Source organism: Macaca nemestrina, chromosome 14 (genome assembly GCF_043159975.1).
Source record: "Macaca nemestrina isolate mMacNem1 chromosome 14, mMacNem.hap1, whole genome shotgun sequence".
NCBI classification, from domain to species: Eukaryota; Metazoa; Chordata; class Mammalia; order Primates; family Cercopithecidae; genus Macaca; species Macaca nemestrina.
Window position 1 is genome coordinate 80,934,567 of NC_092138.1, and position 24,581 is coordinate 80,959,147.

The following is a 24,581-nucleotide window of genomic DNA, read 5'->3' on the forward strand; positions in this document are numbered from 1 at the left end:
AGCTGCGTATTCTGAATTTATAGGTTATGGTTCATCCTAAAGGGCAATTAAACACTCACACTTTAATGAAGCTTGAAGGAAATGGAGAAAGGGAACTTCTATTATGCTCTGGGCACCATGTCATTTATTTAATGTATTTTATATCATTTTATCTTCGGTTAAGTATTATTATCCTGTTTTACAAATGAAGAAACTGAAGTTTATGCAGGTTGAACTACAGTGGGTCACAAAATCATTAAAGGGCAGAATGGTAGATATCACTTTTTTCATTCTAAAGCTCAAATGCATTCTAACATGTGGATAGGCCATCTGTTGGTATCTTTCATCATTATAAATTAACATGTTAAAAATAATAATTTTGTAGAGACATTGTGTGTATTAATAAGATACACTTTGAGGTCATAGGGTTGATTATTTTTTGGGGGGATGGGATGAGGAAGGATGTCTCCAGATACAAGAAGAAGGGATTTCTGGGAATTTCTTTTGATGCTTCAAAAAAACAAACAAACAAACAAAAAACACAAAAAGCATAAGATATAGCAAGAGAAAAACAAAATATATTAAGATGTCTGTAAGGCACTGAGTTAGGTTTTAGAAATTGATTAACAAGGCCAGATGTGGTGGTTCACACCTGTAATCCCAGCACTTTGGGAGGCTGAGGTGGGCGGATCACCTGAGGTTGGGAGTTCAAGACCAGCCTGACCAACATGGGGAAACCCCATCTCTACTAAAAATACAAAATTAGCTGGGTGTGGTGGCACATGCCTGTAATCCCAGCTACTCGGGAGGCTGAGGCAGGAGAATTGCTTGAACCCAGTAGGCAGAGGTTATGGTGAGCCAAGATCGAGCCATTGCACTCCAGCCTGGGCAACAAGAGTGAAACTCCGTCCCCCAACACCCCACCCCCCAAAAAAAGAAATTGATGAACAATCCATCACAGGGATGAAAACCATCTTTCACCTCGAGCTCAACTTTACCAGATTTCTATTGTCTCCCTAGAGCAACTCTGCTGAGGAGGATTCTGCGGCAGAGCCCAGAGCAAGTGGTGAAGAAAGCTGGGATTGATTAGTGAGGCCTGCCACAGCATAAGAGGGGGAGAGGGGTATCAGGAGAGCTCACCGCTTTTTGCTAATTTTTTTTTTCTTTTAAGTAATACAAAACATGCAAGTGTAATGAGGAAGTTTACTGTAGCTTATCAGAAAAAATGTGAAATTCTACTTGATTTTAAATTGATCATGTATTAATAATTACTGAGACAGTGCTATTCATTACAATGCGTTTGGATTTTGAGTATGTGCATGGAAGATTTAAGATTCTTACCGGAGAATTGTTCACATCCACATTAGCAAAAAATACATTTTGGTATTTCACAGACATTGCCTTCAAAATAAAAAATAAATATTTCCCATTAGTTTGATGTTAATATTAAAATATACAATGGAAGTGTCTTTTCAGTAGAAATGAAGAAATGAACAAAAAAGCTGTTAAAGAGGACTAAGCATCATTCTGACATTTCACTACAGCCTAGAGCCTGAAGCATCAAGTCAAATACCAGATGATGCCAAGGTCAGATGATGTAAGGACCAGTGGCAGAAGCAGAGTCAAAGAACCAAACTGAAGATTAGAGTTTCAAGGTTGGCAAAGAAATAACAGAATGTGTGTGGTCGGTCCAGACTTACCTTGTGGGGTGCCGGAAGGGATAGTAGAGTGGCTTTCTCCTGGGAGAGCTGTCCGGGGAGTCTGTCTTCAGTGATCTTTGAGATATAGCTCTCTGAGCCAAACTCTACTTTCTCTTGCCTGGCATTTTGAGAGGTGCTGGTGCTACTGGTGGTAGAAGGCTGTTCTGCTTGAAGTGATGTTAACATTTTAATGCTGACCATTGGCCTAATTTCCTTCCACCCCTGTTGCCATCTCTCTGTGCTCTACTATGTATGGAAACTAGATTTTCCAGGTTCTATTGCTGGCTGACTTCCAATTAAGTTTTTCCAATGGGAAGTATTTGCAGGAAATGGAAGGGGAGGAGGGAAGAAGTAACTCCCTTCTACTTCTGTTTTGTTCTGGAATCGTCTTTGGCAGTGGTGGCGACCATGATGCTGGTAGTGGGTCTAGGGGAAGAGGAAGTGGCAGCAGCCACAGCAGCAGCAGTGACAACAGTGGCCCATAAATGTCAGCTCCTGGGTGTCTTTTCAGACAGCTGTGTTCATACCTTAAGGACACTTGATGGCATCTTGAATTGTTTGCTTAAAATCATAGCTCATGAATTTCTAGTCACTTATTTCTGTTGATCTAACTCTAAAATGTGTTTCCTGAATTTGATCTTTCCTTTTTCTCTAAAAGCCACGGCTCTAGCTTTGGAAAAACCTATCATTACTGACATTCACCCTGGGTTTCCTGCTTTTAGACTTTCCAACCTATTCTTGTGCAACCTCCAAAAATATTTTCTAAACGCCACATTTGATTGTGGCAAAATCCTCCTTAAAATTGTCCTATTTGACTCTCCACAGCAGTTTGTTGAGTTATAACACAAGATCCTACTTGATCTGGCCTCAGCTTCCTTTTTCATGCTCGTGTTTTGCCACTTCCATTGCACACTATATGTAAGCCTCTCAGACTACAAATTGCCTTCCCCCAATCACACCATACAATTTCTCAATAAAATTATAGCCTCTCCTTTTCCAGAAATGTTCTTTTCAGGGATTTATGCCTAGTGGTCCTCTTAGCCCAGGATCCGCAAACTATGCCCTGTGGACCAAATCTAGCCCTCCACCTGTTCTTTTAAATAAAGTTTTATTGGAACTAGTTGCCCATCTGTTTTTGTGTTGTCATTGGATTTTGCACTACAGCAGCAAAGTTGAATAGTTGTGACAGAGATCATATGGCCTGCAAAGCTGAAAAGATTTTCCGTCTTGTCCTTTACAGGAAAAGTTTGTTGACCCCTGCTCTTGCATGATTTAAATCACTTCTTAAAACCCACATTTTCTTATGAGTCACTGGTTTTTTTCTTGTTGTAATACATCCATTAGCAATTTCTTCAGAGAGATTCTGTGGCTAGTAAACTTTTAGTTTTTGTGTGTCTGAAAATGTCTTGAACTCTTTCCCTCTCTTGAATAATGGTTTTGCTAACTAACTTCCATTTTACCATCCTGGAAAACCTGGAAGGGAAAAGTGGTGAAGATTTCTTTGCCTCCCTTGCAGCTAGAGTTCTGGATGCAAATTTCATTTTACCAGTTAGATGCATGCCAGTGAAATTTGAAAGGCAGAATGAGACAGAAGCTATTTTCTTCTTATTTTTTGGTGGAAAGCAAAGTTGTGGGTACTGGTTGTGCTAGAGGCAAGCAGTGGTAGCAGCCAGACTCAGGGTTCAGAAATCAACTTCTTAGATGTCCAGAGGCCATGGTGGCTGTAGTAGCTGCCTAATCCTGCTTCTGACTCTCTGACCACTGCTCTGTTGGTGGCTTTTTAACTCCCAATCATGGCCTCCCATTTCCCATGACTTCTGATGATGGCAAAGTTAGAATCTCCACAGGTGGGTCTGTGGTGTTCTGAAGACTGGTTCATGGAGTTTCTGTCCCAAACGCATTCACTCAGTCTCTGATGATTTTATGAGCGTTTAATTCCTTGTATTAAAATCTTTTTCTAATTTGGTTCTAATGTGGTTTATGTTTCTTGCTTTGATCTCTAACTGATACAGTCATCTAACCTTTTTGATACCAGGGACTAGTTTCATGGAAGACTTTTTTTCCCCCACAGACTGGGGGTGGAGGGATGGTTTCAGGATGAAACTGTTCCACCTCAGATCATCAGGTATTCGATTCTCATAAGGAGTGTGCAACCTAGATCCCTCGCATGTGCAGTTCACAATAGGGTTTGTACTCCTATGAAAATGTAATGCTGCTGCTAATATAATAGGAGGTGGAGCTCAGGAGGTAATGCTTACTCGCTGGCCGCTCACCTCCTGCTGTGTGGCCAGTTCTGAATAGGCCACGGACCTGTGGAGCGGTACTGGTCCATGGCTTGGGGGCTGGGGATCCCTGATCTAGGGTAAGTGAAGCCTTCCTCCAACCCCCTCATATAATATGAGTTAAAAGAAAATTACACATATAATACAGGAATGTCTTCTCTTGCAAAAGTTCAAACATTACAAGAAAAATAAAGCAAAATATGAAACTCTCCCATTCACAATCTTCCAACAATTTCCACTCCTTTTCACAGAAAAAAAACTTGTTTGATGTGCATCTTTCTGCTTCTCATTTGTTTGCATATATAAATTATATATGTATATGTGTATATACATATGGTTATATACTCACAAATATACTTATATGTACATATATGTGTCTGTTTTATGTAAATGGGGCCATACTCTATACACTGCTTATACTGTGCTCTTTTTACTTAATAATATGTTGTCCTGGAGATGATTACATATTTACATGGATCTACTTAATCCTTTTAAACACCTGAAATATTTCACAGAGTGGAGCACCAAAATTTAAAAACTGTATTTGCATTAGCCTGGATTCCTGCAGAAAACGGATGGCACAATCAAATTAGGATAATTTGAGTTTTTTTTTTTTTTTTTAACAAAGGGACTAACTATATCTATTAAGTTAGAATGGGCATAGGAGGGGCTGCAGAGCCTGGATGTAGCAAAAGCCAAGCTGTTACGGCCTGAAGATATGAGGGAGGCAGAGGTTACCAAGACATAGATTTCATTTTATTTCGTGACAATGCCTCTTATTGGTTATTGGAATTGCATCAGCTTTGACTCTGTGGCCTGTGAGTATGTAGTACATTTATATTTCTGAAACTGAACGCTAGCTATCCTGTGGCAAAGTCAAGGAGATCCTCTTTCCTAAGTCTTCAGTGTCAGCATGGTAGGGCCAGTCAGAAACTAAAATGTTCCCTCAGGATATTCTTTATTGTTTATTTTTGAATACAGACAGGGTTTCACTATGTTGGCCAGGGTGGTCTGAAACTCCCGGCCCCAAGCAATCCTCCCTCTTTGTCCTCCCAAAGTGCTAGGATTACAGGCATCAACCACCATGGCTGGCCTCCCTTCTGGATATTCTAAGAATTTTAGGCAGAGAAAGGATGTTGTGATGTTATGTAACCAGTTTCTCTATTGGAATATAAGTTCATTTTAAATTAAATATCAAAGATTGTGACTGTGGTTAAAATTAACTCAGGCCGTGACTGAGGCTCAGGTGGATTAAAAAAAGTTGAAATGTTAGAAACCTTGCTGAAAATAAACCAGAGTATTTTCAGCTGTGTAGAATATTCATTATATTTGAAGGAATAAACTTCACAAAATTGACCATAAAAACATGTAAAGTTGTATACAATAAGGAAAAATGAAAAAAGTGCCCTGAGATTCTTTCTGCAATATGTTATACCAAAAATAAATAAATAAAATGTTAAAAACTGTTAAGTAGGATGTTACAGAAATTAACCAGATAAAATATGGTATAGATAGTAAAAGATTCATTTGGAGACCATAAAAACATGAACCAATATGTATGTGGAAAAAAGACTTGAATATAAATATATGAGTACAACTCAGTAGAATATTTTACAAAGTAAATCAAGGACAAGAAAGGAACATGCAAGGCATATTATTTGCCTCATTGCAACAACACGTGTGGACTTGGAGGACATCATGCTAAGTGAAACGAGTGAGTCACCATAGAATAAATACTGCATGATTCAATGTTTATGAAGTATGTAAAATATAGTCAACTTACAGAAGCAGAAAATATAATGGTGGATGCCAGGGAACAGGGAAGGAGTGAAAGAGTTGTTTAATGGGTATAAAGATACAATTGCACAGGACGATAAGTTCTAGAGATCTGATATAACCAGGGATCCTCAGTCCCAGGGCTGGTCTATGGCCTGTTAGGAACCAGGTTGCACAGCAGGAGGTGAGTGGTGGGGGAGTGATCATTACTGCCTGAGCTCTGCCTCCTGTCGGATCAGCGTGGAATTAGATCCTCATAGGAGCAAGAACCGTATTGTGAACTGCACATGTGAGGGAGCGAGGTTGCACTACTTACGAGAATCTAATACCTGATGATCTGAGGTGGAACAGTTTCTTCCTGAAACCATCCCCGCACCTCTACCCTAACCCGTAGTCCATGCAAATTGTCTTCCACAAAACTGGTCCCTGGTGTCAAAAAGTTGGGGGCCACTGTAATATACAACATAGTGCTTATAGTTAACATGAGGGAGTTGCACACTTAAAAATTTAGTATAGATTTCATGTTAAGTGTTCTTATCACACATACACGCACACACACAAAAGCAAATGTACACAAGATTTCATTTGGAGGTGATGGATTTTGATTGTGGTAATAATATCATGGGTGTATACATATGTCCCGACATCAGTTGTATACATTAAATAAACAGATTTTGTTTATTTAACAATTATACCTCAATAAAGATATTTAACAATTATACATCAATAAAGCTGTAGGATAAATAACATAAAGACATATGGTTTGTTCTGATAATAAGGTTGAAGAACTGGGAGAAATTTATTCTTTTATGTTATATTTAAAAACAAATATTGTATTTATCTGTATTCTAATCCAGTGTTTGAAAGTTCTGAACTCCTGAAACTTTGGTAAAATGTCATTGCTATAATATGAAGAATCCATTAATTTGTACAACTGGACTCCTTTGCACATCTTGGGATGTTCCTTGCAGAATTACCCGTGGACAAGTAGTATTAATTTTCTGGTGTGTACACTCATTATCTAATTAGATCTCAGTAGATTATCTTCAAGTTAATCAGGGTGCTTCAAAAAACTATGTCTCCATAGTGGCTCATAAGTGCCAAACTTTTAAGAATTACTGGGAAAAATATTCTGGAACTTTAAATTTCTTCTAAAACTATGAGATAGGTACTGGTTGTACTTACATGGAAAACAGGTACCATCCTTTTGCAGGGACCACACCATTTTGAAGAAAATTCAACCACTGCGAGTTTGTGTCCGGCAGCTGTCAGAAATGTTTTAAATTCATTCTGAAACCAGAAAATAAATGAGGAAATGTCTCATGACATTTTGTAGAGAATAAGATGACAGGTTAGTTTTGCTTTTGTTTTTGGTTTTTTTAGAGCCAGGGTATCACTATGTTGCCCAGGCTGGTCTCAAACTCCTGGGCCCAAGTGATCCTCCTGCCTCAGCTTCCCAAAGTGCTGGGATTACAGGTGTGAGCCACCATATCTGGCCATGTTAGTTCTTAAAAACCTTAACCATGTATCCCATGCCATTGTTCTCTAGCTGACCCCACCTTCTCTAAATGTCCCTCATGTCAAATATATTTCTCTTTGTAAGTACATATAAATCATGGAAGTCTATGCACCAAAAAGGTTGGTAATGGAAGTTGATAACGGTGGTTACCTCTGAGGAGAAACAGGTTGGCCAGGGAGGGATGGGGGCTGGAGGGTGGCGGTTAATTGCTGTTCAGGGTGGATATCTATAGTACTAGATTTTTATTAAACAAGGGCCTAAACATGCATGACTAGTGAACTTTCAAAGGAGACGAACTAATCTCACACCTTGATTCAGTTCTTGTTTTTTGGGGGGAAGTGATCAGTATTACAGCTACGGCTAAAACTATACATTTAAGGATTTGACATGCTTCTGGCTGAATGTCAAGTGAATTTCCCATCAACTGTTTGTATCATCTAAGTAAATCAAGGTTTCCCTTCCTGGAACTCAGATGACTGCATCTATATTTGCTTGCTTTATGAGAAGTGACTGGTCCTACACTAGTTATTTCATGCATGATTGATCTCCCCAAGTCCTTACAGGACTTAATCTTGATTCATTCCTGTACCCTCCCATGATCCCTAACTGACACATAAGTGCTTATAGAGTACTCATCGAGTGAATGCTCATGGAGTGTTTTCTTTAATTTAATTTAATTTTATTTTTTGGAGACAGGGTCTGGCTCTTCGTCCAGGCTAGGGTGTTGTGGTGCGATCTCAGCTTACTGCAGCCTCTGCCTCCTGGACTCAAGCCATCCTCCCACCTCAGTCTCCCAAAGTGCTGGGATTATAGGTGTGAGCCACCTTGCCCAGCCTGAGTGTCTTCTTGATGAATGAATGATTTGCCAATATATAGTACTCTGTTCAAGATTTTTTCTTTTCTCACTGGAATTGCAACAATTGTAACTAATTTACTCTGTGCCCTATATTCTCTACCATAATCTTTACAACAACACTATGATGTGTATACTATTATTATCTCCATTTTACAAATGAGAAAACTGAAGTTCACTAACTTTATCTGATCAATTAGCTGGTGAGTGGTGTAGTTGGCATTGGTATCCTAGGCAGCCTGACCCCAGTTCCTATTTCCTTAACCACTACAGAAAATCCACTCCTGAGTTCATCATAGAATTAGAACTTATTCTCCCTTTCATTGGCCCTAATTGCACTGTGTGCTTATTCCCGGACCAAACATTGAGAGGAGGGGGATGGGATTGTTAATTGGATTAAGCCAAGCAAGGCCTATTCCCACTATGGATGGGTTTAATCCATACAAATGACATGTGATACGGTTTGGCTGTGTCTCCATCCAAATCTCACCTTAAACTGTAGCTCCCATAATCCCCACATTGCATGGGAGGGACCTGGTGGGAGGTAATTGAATCATGGGGCAGGTTTTTCCCATGCTGTTCTTGTGACAGTGAGTAAGTCTCAAAAGATCTGACAGTTTTATAAAGGGCAGTTTCCCCTGCACACACTCTCTTGCCTGCCACCATGTAAGATATGCCTTTGCTCCTCCTTTGCCTTTGCCATGACTGTGAGGCCTTCCCAGCCATGTGGAACTGTGAGTTCATTAGATCTCTTTTTCTTTATAAATTACCAAGTCTTGGGCATTTCTTCATAGCAGTATGTAAATAGACTAATACAACATACCTGCTCTATGATAGCCTGGACAATTACGTGGCTACTTTGTTTAGTTTCAATCAGGTAGAAGAGACGACTCAAAGAAGATGCACTCTCTTTCTTTATCAATATTCCTCTAGGATGGAGTAACTAACTTTTCAGAGCCATGCCAAGCCTTTATTTCTCACTTGCTTCTGAAGTTATAAGGTAGATGCCATCCTTACAAGCTCCCAGCACTCTTCACTTTCCAGTAGTTGTTGTTTGGGTGTGAGCTGGCTTAGTTGGACCCATGAACTTAACTTGACTAAATTATCTGAAGGAAATACTCTCACAGTATAGGTATTTATTTAACACATACCTATTGAGGCCTATACTATGCCAGGTACTGCACAAACTGCTAGGATACCACTGTGGTAAACAAAAGAAAACAAACAAAAACTATGCATTCTGTCTCCATGGAGTTTACATTTTAGAATGGGAAGCTTACTGTAAGGTCAATAGGTAATATATGTAGTATATTAGTGATGATTGCTAATGAAGAAAACAAAAAGAAAATGAAGTAGGAAGGAAGAATGGGGGTTGGATTACAACTGTAGTCTGGATGGCCAAGGTCAACCTCAAAGAGAAGGTGGCATCTGAATAAAGATAGGATGGAGAGCAGGGCCTCCGAAAAGGTCCCTGGAGAGGAAAGGAAAGGTCTTCTGAGGGAATAAGGCTCTGGGCTATTCTGTGACATCCCCAGAACATTAAAAAAATAAGTGCCAAAAGCATTAGCAAATGTGTGATGTTTCAAAATATGTTCTTATATCAAGGTTATAGGGCAGTGCTCTCTTAATCTGGTCAGTGTCATTTTTGTGATCTGTATAGCAACCTTTGGGGAAAATGTCAGAAGTCTAAATCTGCGGATGCGGGTGTACATGAGGCTCAGGCCCTAAACCCTCTCCCCTCCTCTAGCTCTTGACTTCCTGTAATGAGGGCAGGCATCAGAAGGTCTGGGTTCTAATGCCCACACTACCTCTTAAATGAAGTAGCCCTGAACCTCTCTTTTAGAGGCAATTTTCTCCTTTATAAATCAAGAATTATCTCTGTCCTGTACATGAATTTAGATTTGTTGTGACAGCAACATTGGGCAATGAGTAGAAGGTGGCACTACAAAGTACCTACCTAAGGGATTCTTGATACTATTGGTCACAATTTTCCCACTCCAGTCCACATCTGGGGTTTCTATTCTCTTTCCTAGGATAAGAAAAAAGGTGTGGGATCCCTTACTTCCATGGAATTTTCCAGGCACAACTGAGGTAGGATCCATGGGATCAGATACAGGATGGGATATACTAAGAGCTGGTCTAGAATTCATCTGAAGTCAAGCAGGAAATAAGAGTCCAGGAGGAAGAAAGCCCTTCTTTATCAATTTGCCCCTTGGCTGCTTTTCTAGATAGTGCCATCCCTCAAGGAACAAGATACAGAGCAAGAATTTAAAACTCTCCCCTTGCTACAATGCAATGATGGAATACTGGATAGAGAGAATACATTCTTAAAGTTTTTCAAATCTGTTCCCAAGATGGCCACATTTGAAATATTCAGTGAAGCCAAATAAATACCTACCATGTCGTTAATAATCTGCACCATGATCACACCAGGGAAGTGCTGATGAAAATCCCCTGTTGGTTTAGTTGGATCACTGTAGCTGTCTCCTATTTATTACAGTATCCTGCCCGGAATACATGGGTAACTTCTCTATGACATCATTAAACATGTCATCTCAGAACCCGGAACTTTGACAGACTTTGGATCTTATTTCACTTTTATGCCATGACTAGTTCACTTGTGGACAGCCAAGAATCAGAAAACTGAGGGCGTTATATGCAGAATCAGTAATGTGTTTGTCTTATTTTCATCTTTTATAACCTATTTCTACATATTCTTCTCCCATCTCCAATCCTTCCATCCCATCACCAAATGAGAAGTAAGCAGAGTAATATTAAATAGATGAGATTTTCACTTAAGAATTTGAAGACACGATTGTGCTGTTGAGAAAAATACTAAAGTCTTAACCCTATAATAATGAGTTTCCTGTAAGTTTGATTTAATGAGTCATAAATTCCCATTCACTTTGTTATTTTGCTCTAATTATTTAGAGAGTAAAGAAATGACACTTTTATGCACTAGATCAAGGGTTGGCAAATGTTTTCTCTAAAGGAACAGATACTATTTTAGCTTTATGGGCCACCCACAGTCTTTGTTGCATGTTCCTCATTTCTTTTGCCATTCTCAGCTAGTAGGATGTGCAAAAAACAGCAGCAGTTTGCTGACCCCTGCACCTGATGATTTGTCACTTTCAGAAACTGATGTCAGAAAAAATCCTGAACATGGCCATGGCCAATGTTCCTCAAATCTACAGAGCAACAAGAACAACGAAAATGAGAAATTGTAGATTCTATAATAAAACAAAAATAGCAAAATCTCTCTTTCTGTTTTTTTAATATATCCAGCTCTGGGCCTTGAGTCATGTGTTGCATGAAAACTGTCAGATGGAGACAATGGCTGCCTCTGTACAGGTATTTGAAGTAGGCATGTAACAAAATGTCACATGTACCCCATAAATATGTAGAAGTATTATGTATTGGTATGATTTGGCTGTGTCCCCACTCAGATCTCATCTTGAATTGTAGCTCCCATAATTCCCAAGGGTTGTGGGAGGGACCGGTGGGAGATAATTGAATAATGGGGGCAGTTCCTCCATACTGTTCTCATGGTAGTGAATGCATCTCATGAGAGCTGATGGTTTTATAAGGAGTTTCCCCATTTGCTTGACTCTCATTCTCTCTTGCTTGCTGCCATGTAAGACATGACTTTTGCCTTCTGCCAGAATTGTGAGGCCTCCCCAGTCACATGGAACTATGAATCTATTAAACCTCTTTTTCTTTATAAATTACGCAGTCTTGGGTATGTCTTTATCAGCAACGTGAAAACAGACTAATACATATATTAACAAAAATTTTTTAAAAATTAAAAAAGGTATTTGAAGTATTTTCAATGACTTTGTTCATTGCTTATTCTCTCTCTCTCTTTTTCATTGGGATGCATCCTCCATCACAGCCAGAAATTTTATTCATGCTTATATATTTTAGATCTTATCCTCATCTATTTCTCCTCTATCTTTTGTCTCATTTTCATTCAAGAAGGAAAAATGGATGTTGACACAAACTGAACATCTTCCAAGCAAGGTTTCTTAACCACAGCATTCCTGATGCTTTGGGCCAATAAGGCTTTGTTATAGGGGGCTGTCCTATGCATTGTAGGCTGTTTAGCAGCATCCCTGACTTCTACCCACTAGATGTCAGTAGCACCTCCAAGTGGTAATAACCACAAGTGGCTCCCAGAGGGGCAAAATTGTCCCCACTGGAAAACCACTGCTTCAAAGCGTGCGCTCCATTGTAAGCATTATTTTCATACATGTTATCTTGTAAGTGCCCAGTTAGCTAAGGTAATGGTGTCCATCTACAGGTAAGATAGTCCAAGTACAACAAGTTTAGATAACTTATGATAGCTGGAATTAATTTAGAATCCAGCCCAGGTTGCTTCTCATGTAGGAAGGAACACAGGGTCAGCTGAAATATGTAGGTCTCTCAGAAAGCTGTTTAGCACTGGATGGTCTGAATTCAGAGGGAATTCCTTTTTTCTCTGCACCAGGAAGACATCTACCATTTCCATTCTCCTTTTCCTTGTGAAATTAACTCTTCTTGAACTTCTCTCCACAGCATTTGAAAAGAAGATGGTTCATAATGAACGCTCAGACACAGTTACTACACCAACAAACTCCGGCCATGTCCTTGGGGTTTCCGGAAGTCAAGCAAGGCTGGGTCAGTACCTCTGTCTTTCAGTGCTAGGGCTTGTAGACTTTTTTGTGGAATTTGCTGCTAAGAAGCTTGCCTAGCCCAAGGACAGGGAGAGTACAAGCTGATGGCTCACAGAGGTTTATTTTTCTCAACTAGAATAAGCACTCCTACAATCCAGAAAATGGCCAAATTCACTCATCGACTTTTTTAATGTTTGCAGAGAGAGAGCTAGTCAGTAAGCATGGCAAGTTTCTAGTCCTGGAAAGAAGCTCCTGGCATAGTATTTTCTAGAAAAGAGCCATCTGGGCTTTCCCTTTGCACTTGACTGCCTTCTTTGTTTCCCTAGACTAATTTCTTACCTCATTGTTGGACTCATGAAGCTCCAAGACAGTCTGGGTGGAGTCTCTTTTTGAGAAGTCAGGGTTGCATTTTTTTTTTTTTTGAGGTGGAGTCTGGCTCTGTTGCCCAGGCTGGAGTGCAGTGGTGCGATCTCGGCTCACTGCAAGCTCTGCCTCCTGGGTTCACGCCATTCTCCTGCCTCAGCCTCCCGAGTAGCTGGGACTACAGGTGCCTGCCACCACACCCGGCTAATTTTTTGTACTTTTTTTTTTTTTTTTAGCACAGACTGGGTTTCACCGTGTTAGCCAGGAAGGTCTTGATCTCCTGACCTTGTGATCCACCTGCCTCAGCCTCCCAAAGTGCTGGGATTACAGGCGTGATCCACCGTGCCCGGCCTGTTTTTGTTTTTATTTTGTTTTTTCAAAAAAATTAACCAGGAAGAGAATCCTGAGAATGGGTTGGGAATTTTAAATCTTGAAAAATCTACAAGAAAAACAGACTGGAAAGAAAAGAAGTAAAAAGAGAAGGGAAAGGAAGAGAAGAAAACTGGTAAGAGGAAAAGGGAGAAAAGAAGGCAAAGCAAAAAAAAAAAGTTTAAAAAGTAAATGAAAGAAGGGTGAACAAGTAATTATAGACAGAGAGGATAAAGAACTTATAATCAGGGGTTGGGCGCGGTGGCTCACACCTGTAATACCAACGCTTTGGGAGGCCGAGGTGGGTGGATCACTTGAGGTCAGGAGTTCGAGACCAGCCTGACCAGCATGGTGAAACCCCGTCTCATTATACCAAAAATACAAAAATTAGCCAGGCATGGTGGTGCGCACCTGTAATCCCAGCCACTCAGGAGGCTGAGGCAAGAGAATCACTTGAACCCAGGAGGCGGAGGCTTCAATGAGTTGAGATCGCACCACTGCACTCTAGCCTAGGTGAAAGAGTGACATTCTGTCTCAAAAACAAAACCAAAACAAAACAAAACCAAAAAACATAAGTAGGACTTTCATTGTGTGGTCATACATAGACATTAGCATCACCTGGGAGCTTAATAGAACTATAGAACTTCCAGTTCCACCCCAGATGCATTGAATTATAATCTGTGTGATTCTTGTTAACATTGACGTTTGAGAAGCACAGTTCTGGAGACAGAATTTCTAACAGAGAACTGTTCTGAGGACCTGTGTACCAGCAGCATCAGCACCACTTGAGAACTGTGAGAAATGCCAATTCCCAGGCCCCACCCTGTACCTGCTGACTCAGAATCTCTGAGGGTAGGGCTGACAGTGAAGTTTTAACAAGCTCCCCAGATAATGCTGCTGCATGCTCAGGTTTGAGAACCGCTGGGCTAGATTTTTTTTTTTTTTTAAACCACTGGATGGGTTTATGTTGCTCAGGTGTATCATGTCTTTGACACCATGATGGCTCAGGATTATGATTCAAAATATTTAACAATTTGAGTGGCTTGGATGCTGATCAGTCAGAATGAGCAACAGCTATGCATCTGCTCAGCTAATTGCTTTGCCAGCATAAACTCTTTTAGTTTCTGGATTTGGGGGAGAGCCAGGGTGTCCTAGGAAACAGATTAAGTCAGTCTCAGTGAGGTAGGACGTGGGAATAGGGTGGGGGGGCAGAACCTATTTATCAACCATCATGTATTTCAATAATTTAACAACTGCTATGATCATTCCTGTGTGTGCCAGCTAAACATTAGCCTTGTGATATTGATGATAAATTCACTAACTGCTTTTCCTAAATGCCAAGTAGTCAACTACAACAAAGTGATTTATTTATCAGGAAAAAAATGTTTATTCAAAATTAGTGGCTGGGCGCAGTGGCTCACGACTGTAATCCCAGGATTTTGGGAAGCAGAGGTGGGCAGATTGCTTGAGCCCAGGAGTTTGAGACCAGCCTGGGCAATGAGGCGAGATACCATCTCCACAAAAAATAAAAAAAATTAGCTGGGTGTGGTGGTGCATGCCTGTAGTCCCAGCTACTCAGGAGGCTGAGGTGGGAGGATCGTTCAAGCTTGGGAGGTCGAGGCTACAGAGAGCCATGGTCATACTACTGCACTCCAGCTTGGGTGAAAGAACAAGATCCTGTCTCAAAACAACAACAACAAAATCCCAAAAAACAAAATTAGTAAGTATGCTTGGAATCTCAACATGAACGTGGGGCTCTTTGATACGTTTATAAACTTCAGTGACTCCCCCGTATTTTTAGGAAGCAAAACTCTGCTAGGTCCCTGGGCCAATAGCTGATCTCAGAGACAGGACTGGAAAAAGCTCTATTAATTGAAGGGCACTCAGTGCTGGCTCCAGGTTATTGAGCAGGAGTTGAGGGGATAGATACCATGGATAGCGCACATCTTGAAAAGTGTCGAGAAAAAGAAACCCACGAGGCCAAGAACTGAACAAAATTCCAACACAGAAAAGACCATTCTCACTCTTCATTCAACCCCTGCAATGTGCATTAAGGGCCGTGAATGAATTTACATGTGCAAAAACTGTGCCAAGGACAGAATGTTCCATAAAAGTGAGTTATGTAGTATTACGGCAATTAGTGCCAGCATGGGGCAAACTCATGCCTCTGGCTTTTGTAGGCTGTGTCTTTGTGTGCTGCTGTGAGATATGCAGAAATTGATCATAGTGAGGACTAGTATGTATATCATTATCTAAAACTTTGTAGATTCTGATCTTAAAAGTCCTTGGATTTTCCTTTAGGCATGAAAAGATCTGGAACACAGAGACTGAGGTCAGGGAAATGCTTGCCTCTCTATAGTAAACAAGCACTTAGAGTAAGGGAGCTGTTAACGTGCTGGGTCAGTTTAGAAAAATGATTCAGCAGGCCGGGCACGGTGGTGCACTTTGGGAGGCCGAGGTGGGTGGATCACGAGGTCAGGAGTTCAAGACCAGCCTGACTAACATGGGGAAACCCTGTCTCTACTAAAAATGCAAAAATTAGCCAGGTGTGGTGGCGTGCCCCTAGAATCCCAGCTACTCAGGAGGCTGAGGCAGGAGAATTGCTTGAACCCAGGAGGTGGAGGTTGCAGTGAGCTGAGATTGTGCCATTGCACTCCAGCCTGGGCAACAGAGCGAGACTCCATCTAAAAAAAAAAAATGATTCAGTGAACATATTCCATGAAAACGGAAATGAACCTCAGTGTGTCCTTGCATAAACCAAGGAATAGGGACAAGAACGTTAAGAAAGAATATTAAGTTTTAATGTTTTAGCAAGAAAAAAAGTCACTGTGATAAATTCAGGAAAACTGCCTCATTGGAGTAGCCTACTATTGGGAAAGGATAGAAAAAGGTGAGATGGTATTATTTTATTTTTTTTTTATTTATTTTATTTGACAGGGTCTTGCTCTGTCACTCATGCTGGTGTGCAGTGGCGCCATCATTGTGCAGTGGTGCTGATATGCAGGTTGCCCCATCACTGCAGCCTCAATCTCCCAGGCTCAAGCCATCCTCCCACCTCACCCTCCTGAGTAGCTGGAACTACAGGCATGCACCACCATGCCAGGCTAAGAGATGGCATTATTAAAGAGGGTTCCCAAATGCATATTGCTTGTAGACAGAACTTATAATGTGTTATCAGTGTAAGAGTCTATTCCTGCGAAATTCTATATCTCATATCTGTCTTGTGCCACAGTAATGTGGCTTAGTGTTATTATACCATCTTATAAAAAAAACTTAGCAGTAGCAGAAAAGGCTCTGGAGGGAAGTAATTTTAAAGTGTTTATTTTTTCTTCAAGAATTTCACAAAATAGTTTTAAAAATAACATGTATTTGATTAAAAGATGAATATATATTTTTGAAGAAAATTTGGTTCATCAGGGATAAACCAAATATATGATAATGGTCTCATAGGATTAGAATTCCTGTCATCTATTAACACTTTACTCGTGTGTTTGTGGCAATGCTGTTGTGAACACGTTGTGCTGCCAGATCTGCAAAATATAGCTCATACAATTATGTATAGCACAGAATACTCAATAATGGTAACAAAAACTATGCTACTGATGAATGTATTTACTATACAGTTGACCCTCGAACAAAATGGGTTTGAAATTTATGGGTCTACTTATATGTGGATTTTTTTTTGATAAACATTTTAGAAAAATTTTGGACATTTGTGACATTTTGAAAAAACCTGAAGCCAAGCTGCGCAGCCTGGGAATATAAAAAGAATTAAGAAAAAGGTGTGTCATGAATGCAAGAAACACACATAAATATCAATTTTATAATTTACTACCATAAAATAGACACAAGTCTTTTTTTTTTTTTTTTTTTTTTTTTTTTTAAGACAGATTCTCGCTCTTGTCACCCAGGCTGGAGGGCAGTGGCATGATCTTGGCTAACTGCAACCTCCACCTCTCAGAGAATCAAGTGATTCTCCTGCCTCAGCCTCATGTGTAGCTGGGATTACATGTGCCTATCAACACACCCAGCTAATTTTTGTATTTTCAGTAGAGACAGGGTTTTGCCATGTTGGCTAGGCTGGTCTTGAACTCCTGACCTCAAGTGATCCACCCACCTTGGCCTCCCAAAGTGTTGGGATTACAGGCATGAGCCACCGCACCGGGTTGACACAAAACTGTTATAAAAACTTAAAATTTATGAAAACTTACATACACAAACAGATCGCACATGGTACGTTTCATAGTCGAGAGAAATATGAACAAATGCAAAGATGCAGTATTAGATCATAACTACATAAAATCAATTTAGTACAACTGTACAACTGTAATAATTCTGTAACCATCTCCTGTTGCCATTGTGGTGAGCTTAAGTATTGCAAGTGTTCTCTTAAAACACTGTGAGATGCTCATCATCTCTGAGTGAGCCGTTGTCACTCCAGTAAAGTGTGTCTCACCATAAGATGTGATCTCTGGCAGTTCTTGCGTATTTTTCATGGTGTTTATGCAATACTATAAAGCTCGAATAACACTATGGGACCCATATGAAGTGTCGTTAGAGATGCTGGAAGTACTCCCAAGAAGCAGAGAAAAGTTATGACATTACAAGAAAAAACTGAATTGCTTGATATGTACCATAGATTGAGGTCTGCAACTACAGTTGCCTGCCATTTCAGGATAAATAAATCCAGCATAAGGACTATTATAAAAAAAGAAAACAAAATTTCTTTTTTTGGGGGGGGTGGATTATAGCTCTCTTTTATTAGTTATTTTGGCCAATCCCTATAGAGGATATCATTTTTTTTCCTCTTTTTAAATTTTCTTTTCTTCTTTTTTTTTTAATACTTTAAGTTCTAGGGTACATGTGCACAACATACAGGTTTGTTACATATGTATACCTGTGCCATGTTGGTGTGCTGCACCCATTAACTTGTCATTTTCATTAGGTATATCTCCTAATGCTATCCCTCCCTGCTCCCCTAACCCCAAGACAGGCCCTGGTGTGTGATGTTCCCCTTCCTGTGTCCAAGTGTTCTCATTGTTCCATTCCCACCTATGAGTGAGAACATGTGGTGTTTGGTTTTCTGTCCTTGCGATAGTTTGCTGAGAATGATGGTTTCTAGCTTCGTCCATGTCCCTACAAAGGACAGGAACTCATCCTTTTTTATAGCTACATAGTATTCCATGGTGTATAGGTGCCACATTTTCTTAATCCAGTCTGTCATTTATGGACATTTGGGTTGGTTTCAAGTCTTTGCTATTGTGAATAGTGCCACAATAAACATATGTGTGCATGTGTCTTTATAGCAGCATGATTTATAATCCTTTGGGTATATACCCAGTAATGGGATGGCTGGGTCAAATGGTATTTCTAGTTCTAGATCCTTGAGGAATTGCACACTGTTTTCCACAATGGTTCAACTAGTTTACAGTCCCACCAATGATGTAAAAGTGTTCCTATTTCTCCACATCCTCTCCAACACCTGTTGTTTCCTGAATTTTTAATGATCGCCATTCTAACTGGTGTGAGATGGTATCTCATCGTGGTTTTGATTTGCATTTCTCTGATGGTCAGTGATGATGTGCATTTTTTCATGTGTCTGTTGGCTGCATAAGCATCTTCTTTTGAGAAGTGTCTGTTCATATCCTTCGCTCACTTTTTGATGGGGTTTGTTTTTTTCTTGTAAGTTTGTTTGAGTTCTTTGTAGATTCTGGATATTAGCCCTTTTTCAGATGAGTAGATTGCAAACATTTTCTCCCATTCTGTAGGTTGCCTGTTCACTCTGATGGTAGTTTCTTTTGCTGTGCAGAAACTCTTTAGTTTAATTAGATCCCATTTGTCAATTTTGGCTTTTGTTGCCATTGCTTTTGGTGTTTTAGACATGAAGTCCTTGCCCATGCCTATGTCCCGAATGGTATTGCCTAAGTTTTCTTCTAGGGTTTTTATGGTTTTAAGTCTAACATTTAAGTCTTTAATCCATCTTGAATTAATTTTTGTATAAGGTGTAAGGAAAGGATCCAGTTTCAGCTTTCTACATATGGCTAGCCAGTTTTCCCAACACCATTTATTAAATCGGGAATCCTTTCCCCATTTCTTGTTTTTGTCAGGTTTGTCAAAAATCAGATGGCTGTAGACGTGTGGTATTATTTCTGAGGGCTCTGTTCTGTTCCATTGGTCTATATCTCTGTTTTGGTAACAGTTCCATGCTGTTTTGGTTACTGTAGCCTTGTAGTATAGTTTCAAGTCAGGTAGCATGATGCCTCCAGCTTTGTTCTTTTGACTTAGGATTGTCTTGGCAATGTGGGCTTTTTTTTGGTTCCATATGAACTTTAAAGTAGTTTTTTCCAATTCTGTGAAGAAAGTCATTGGTAGCTTGATGGGGATGGCATTGAATCTATAAATTACTTTGGGCAGTATGGCCATATAAGACAAAATTTCTGAAGTTATCACTGCAGCTATGCCAGCAATCATTAAAACTTTACACTTTTTGCAAACTCCCTTTTTATGTCATATTAAAAATGCAGCTTTTATATGTATGTAGGATTGCTGTAAGAAAGGCATACCTGTAGACTCTAATATGATTAGAGAAAAAGTAAAATAATTGTATGACAACTGTGGTCAGCAAACTTTTTCTGTGAGGGACCAGATAGTCACACAAAAGTGGCCATACATAATAGATAAATAACAGGCATGGCTGTGTTCCAATAAAACTTTATTTACAAAATAGGCACTGGGCTGAATTTAGACCACAGGCCTTTGTTTCATGGTCCAAGTCCTAGATTAAAATGGAGTCTAATCATGCTGGGCATGGTGGCTCATGCCTATAAACCCAGCACTTTGGGAGGCTGAGGCTGGAGGATTGCTTGAGGCCAGGAGTTTGAGACCAGCCTGGATAACATAGCTAGACCCTGTCTCTATTTAATATATATATATGTAGTTAATCAAAGAGAACAAAAATACCGAGAGACTTAAATAAGTATGCGAATCACTAAATATCAAGTTAGACACAGTGGTTCATCATAAGGTGACACAATCATATCTGAGCACCTTCCAATCATTCCAGATTGGGAAGAATTGCGTGTGATTCTGTAGGTAAGAGGGGGTTGGGTTAGATGGCTTTTGCTGTGAAAGTTCTAGAGCCATTCGAACTTCAATCACTTTTCTTTTATATATCCCAGATTATTAATCGATCTTTAAGATTTTCATGCTAGCCAGGTGCAGTGGCTCATGCCTGTAATCCCAGCACTTTGGGAGGCTGAGGCGAGCCGATCACTTGAGGTCAGGAGTTCGAGATCAGCCTGGCCAACATGGTGAAACTCCATCTATACTAAAATACAAAAATTAGCCAGACATGGTGGCAGGCGCCTATAGTCCCAGCTACTCAGGAGTCTGAGGCATGAGGATTGCTTGAACCCGGGAGATGGAGGTTGCAGTAAGCTGAGATCACACCACTGAACTGCAGCCTGGGTGAGAGTGAGACTCTGTCTCAAAAAAACAAAAAAAAAAGGGGGATTTTCATGCTAACTAAATTTCAAAAGGCTACTTGGTCTCATGGAAAAAGGATTGAACTCTGACTATGTTACTGATTACTTGTGTGACAGTGAGAAAGACACTTAATCCCTTATGAATCGGTATTTTCACTTATAGGCGTTGGTCTCAAACCATGCTTCTCCAGAGCACAGGTGTTTCTTTAATTGAATTGAGCTGTTCTGCTGCTAAAATGCCCAGATTAAATATCGTTTCTAGGCATGTCTGTGAAGGTGTTTCTGGATGAGATAGACATTTCACTCTGCGGACTCAGTCGAGTAGATTGCCTTTCCCAATTGATTGGACACCATCTATTCCATTGAGTGCCTGAATAGAAAAAAAGGCAGAAGGAGGAGTTCACCCTTTTTTTCCTGTCTCACTGCTACAACTGAATATCTCATCTAATCTTCTTCTCTTCTGGGACCAGGATTTATACCATCAGCTCCTCTGGTTTTTAGCCTTTGGACTTGGACTGAATTATATCACTGGCTTTTCTGAGCCTATAGCTTGAGACGGTAGATCATGGAACTTCCATCATCTTATGAGCCAATTCCTTATAATAAACACACACACACACACACACACACACACACACACACACACACACACACACACACACACACAATCAGTTCTGTTTGTCCAGAGAACTTTGACTAATATACCCACCAATAGTCTGCATGGTTTCTGCCTGACCTGTCATCAGACACTGCCTGCCCCAGAATCTACAATTTAAGTTAATATCTAATTTAAAGTGCCAGTAGATCATGCTGTTCCTCAAAGGATACCATGACCTCTTATCGCTTTAAACCTAAACACTGTGATTTATAAAAATAGGGATAGGGTCGCACTGTGGCTCACGCCTGTAATTCCTAGCACTTTGGGAGGCCGAGGAGGGTGGATTACAAGGTCAGGAGATCGAGACCATCCTGGCCAACATGGTGAAACCCCATCTCTACTAAAATACAAAAAAATTAGCCAGGCGTGGTAGCGGGTGCCTGTAGTCCCAGTTACTCAGGAGGCTGAGGCAGGGAAATTGCTTGAACCCAGGAAGTGAATGTTGCAGGGAGCTGAGATCGCGCCACTGCACTTCAGCCTGGCAACAGAGCAAGACTACATCTCAAAAAAAAAAAAAAAAAAAAAAAAAAAAAAAAAAAGTGGGGATTAGATGACTTGGCCTACCTACCTTACTGAGTTGTTGTGAGGTAAAAATAAAGGGAGATTATAAAAGGAAACTGGCTTCGAAAGCAATGAAGTGCTCCACAAATGCATGAGATTATGATTCTCATTCATTTAATACTAAGGCAACTGTCACTGTGTACCTATACTAGGGCCTAAAGGTGAATGACAGAGTTAAGACATTTAGAACCTAGGTCTTAAGTTTACTGAAACAGAGTTTCCCTTTGGCCTGTCTAGGAAAAATCCTCTTCTGGATTTTGATAATGCCATTTCATGATAAAAGCAAAACAACTCAAATAGAAGATTTAGAGCACACAGCTCCTTAGCTAGGCTACCTTCTCTTTTTTGGTGGGAGGGTCTCAATCCACACTTTTTCACATGTGATGTGACAAGTAAAATAAGTGTTTGGGTCATAGAAGAGGTAGATTTTAGTGTATGCAAGTCCATTTTTCTAGAAGCTCTTTGATGATCAGGTATGTAGCTCAATCGCTTGTGACTTTCTACACTTTTACCACTGTTACTTTCTGAATGATGCTCCTTGGGACATTTTCTGTAATCGAGAATTCTACCAGAGTGTACTGCATGTGCTGCAGGATGTGGGAAAGGCACAGGGCCTCTGATTCCTGGCTTGCCTAATATGAATTCTGGAATACAAATACCTTGTATGAGCTGCTGTTGGCCCTGTAGTTGGTGCTTAATCACCCAGCCCTGTCATTTGGAAAGTTTGGTGCTTGATCAAAATCTTTTGCACTCCTTTCCCTCTATCCCTTCCCCAGTTGCTTTCCTTTCTTTCTCCCCTCCATCCTCCTCCCCCAAGAGAAAAGACAAAACAAGGAGCAAAGCCAATGCAGACATGCGGAGGAGATTATATTACCACCTTTTCCTTTTTTGAGATGGAGTCTCACTCTGTTGCCCACTCTGGAGTGCAGTGGCATGACCATGGCTCACTGTAGCCTCGACTGCCTGGACTTGAGCAATCTCTCCAACTTAGCCTTCTGAGTCGCTGTGACAACAGGTACATGCCACCATGCCCGGCTAGTTTTTTTAAAAATTTATTACTTGCAGAGATGGGGGCCTCATTATGTTGCCTAGGCTGGTCTTGAACTCCTGGGCTCAAATGATCCTCTGGTCTCAGCCTCCCAAAGTGCTGGGATTCCAGGTATAAGCCACTGCACCCTCCCCACACACACTCTTCATAAGATGTTGGGAATGTGGCCGGGCGCGGTGGCTCAAGCCTGTAATCCCAGCACTTTGGGAGGCCGAGACGGGCGGATCATTAGGTCAGGAGATCGAGACCATCCTGGCTAACATGGTGAAACCCCATCTCTACTAAAAAATACAAAAAACTAGCCGGGCGAGGTGGCGGGCGCCTGTAGTCCCAGCTACAGCTACTCGGGAGGCTGAGGCAGGAGAATGGCGGGAACCCGGGAGGCGGAGCTTGCAGTGAGCTGAGATCCGGCCACTGCACTCCAGCCTGGGCGACAGAGCGAGACTCCGTCTCAAAAAAAAAAAAAAAAAAAAAAGATGTTGGGAATGTGAGCAGTGCTCCTTGGTGATCATCGTGCTACACTGCCGCAACAATGAGTGGATGGGTAAAGGGCTTCTGTTTCCTTAGTAGCATGTCATAAGCCAGTGTGTTGAGCACAGGACAACTGCAGGGACATGGATTCCTGGCAGGGAAGGGCAGTGACAACAAGTGTCGAAAGTCACTTCACAACATAGATTGCAGAGATGTCTCATGTTAAGGATCCAGAGCTGAAGAGGAGTGGAGACTTCTGGAGGAAAAGAAATGTTGAAAGGAAAGTGAGAAGAGGAGAGAAGGGGGGATTTGGACTGGGCCTCTCTCCTTGATGTTAGGGAACATCTACGAGGGAACATCAAGAACGTCTGGGCAGGGAGGCCTCCTACTTTTCTGGAGAACAAGAGGACTAAGTTGGAATAAGAGGGGAAATGCTGGATTCTTTTTACTCCCAACTATTACTAAGTCTGTTAAGTTTTGGTTTCTTGCCTTTATTTGAGACAAAATTATTGAAACTTCTTTGGATTGTGTGTGTGTGTGTGTGTGTGCGCGCGCGCGTGTGTGTGTTCCCATGTGTTTTTGTTCAAAAAGGAATGCAGCCAAGATGTTTGCTAGCATGGGAAAGGCAAGTTCATCCCCAAGTCAATGTCATATAATTTTACCATAAAGAATGGATGATAAAGGGACCTAGTCAGGGAAGATCCCCAAATGGGGAAGGTATCCAAAGGGTGAAAGATGAGGAACCTGTTGCTTGGTTGAGTGAGGATGCCAAGGACATAGGTTGGGTCTTGCTGTTACCCTTTCCACATACCCTCTGTGCTTCAATATGGACAACCGATTCTTTCTTAATCTTAAATAAAGTCATA

The 24,581-nt window shown here is 40.7% G+C and overlaps 1 protein-coding gene and 1 long non-coding RNA gene across 7 annotated transcripts in view; one reads left to right on the forward strand and one right to left on the reverse strand.

Annotated features, from left to right (window-relative positions):
• The window catches only part of LOC105481059 (thioredoxin domain containing 8), a 34,776-nt gene extending 24,147 nt beyond the window's left edge, over positions 1 to 10,629 (reverse strand). For 4 of the 6 annotated variants that reach the window (XR_011612782.1, XM_011740335.3, XM_071078141.1 and 1 more), the window contains exons 1-3: positions 10,508 to 10,629; positions 6,923 to 7,027; positions 1,321 to 1,380 (exon numbers count right to left, since the gene is read on the reverse strand). Coding sequence is in view for 5 of the 6 variants with exons in the window: in XM_011740335.3 (XP_011738637.1) it covers positions 1,321 to 1,380; positions 6,923 to 7,027; positions 10,508 to 10,531 (189 nt within the window). In the remaining variant the exon portion in view is untranslated. The remainder of the gene's footprint in view (positions 1 to 1,320; positions 1,381 to 6,922; positions 7,028 to 10,507) is intronic. The other 2 variants (XM_011740338.3, XM_011740337.3) reach the window with 1 other exon arrangement.
• Positions 7,897 to 17,319, forward strand: LOC139358193 (uncharacterized). Its single transcript, XR_011612783.1, has 3 exons — positions 7,897 to 10,977; positions 11,245 to 11,460; positions 12,664 to 17,319. It is a non-coding gene; the product is annotated as an uncharacterized lncRNA (long non-coding RNA).
• The last annotated feature ends 7,262 nt before the right edge of the window (positions 17,320 to 24,581 follow it).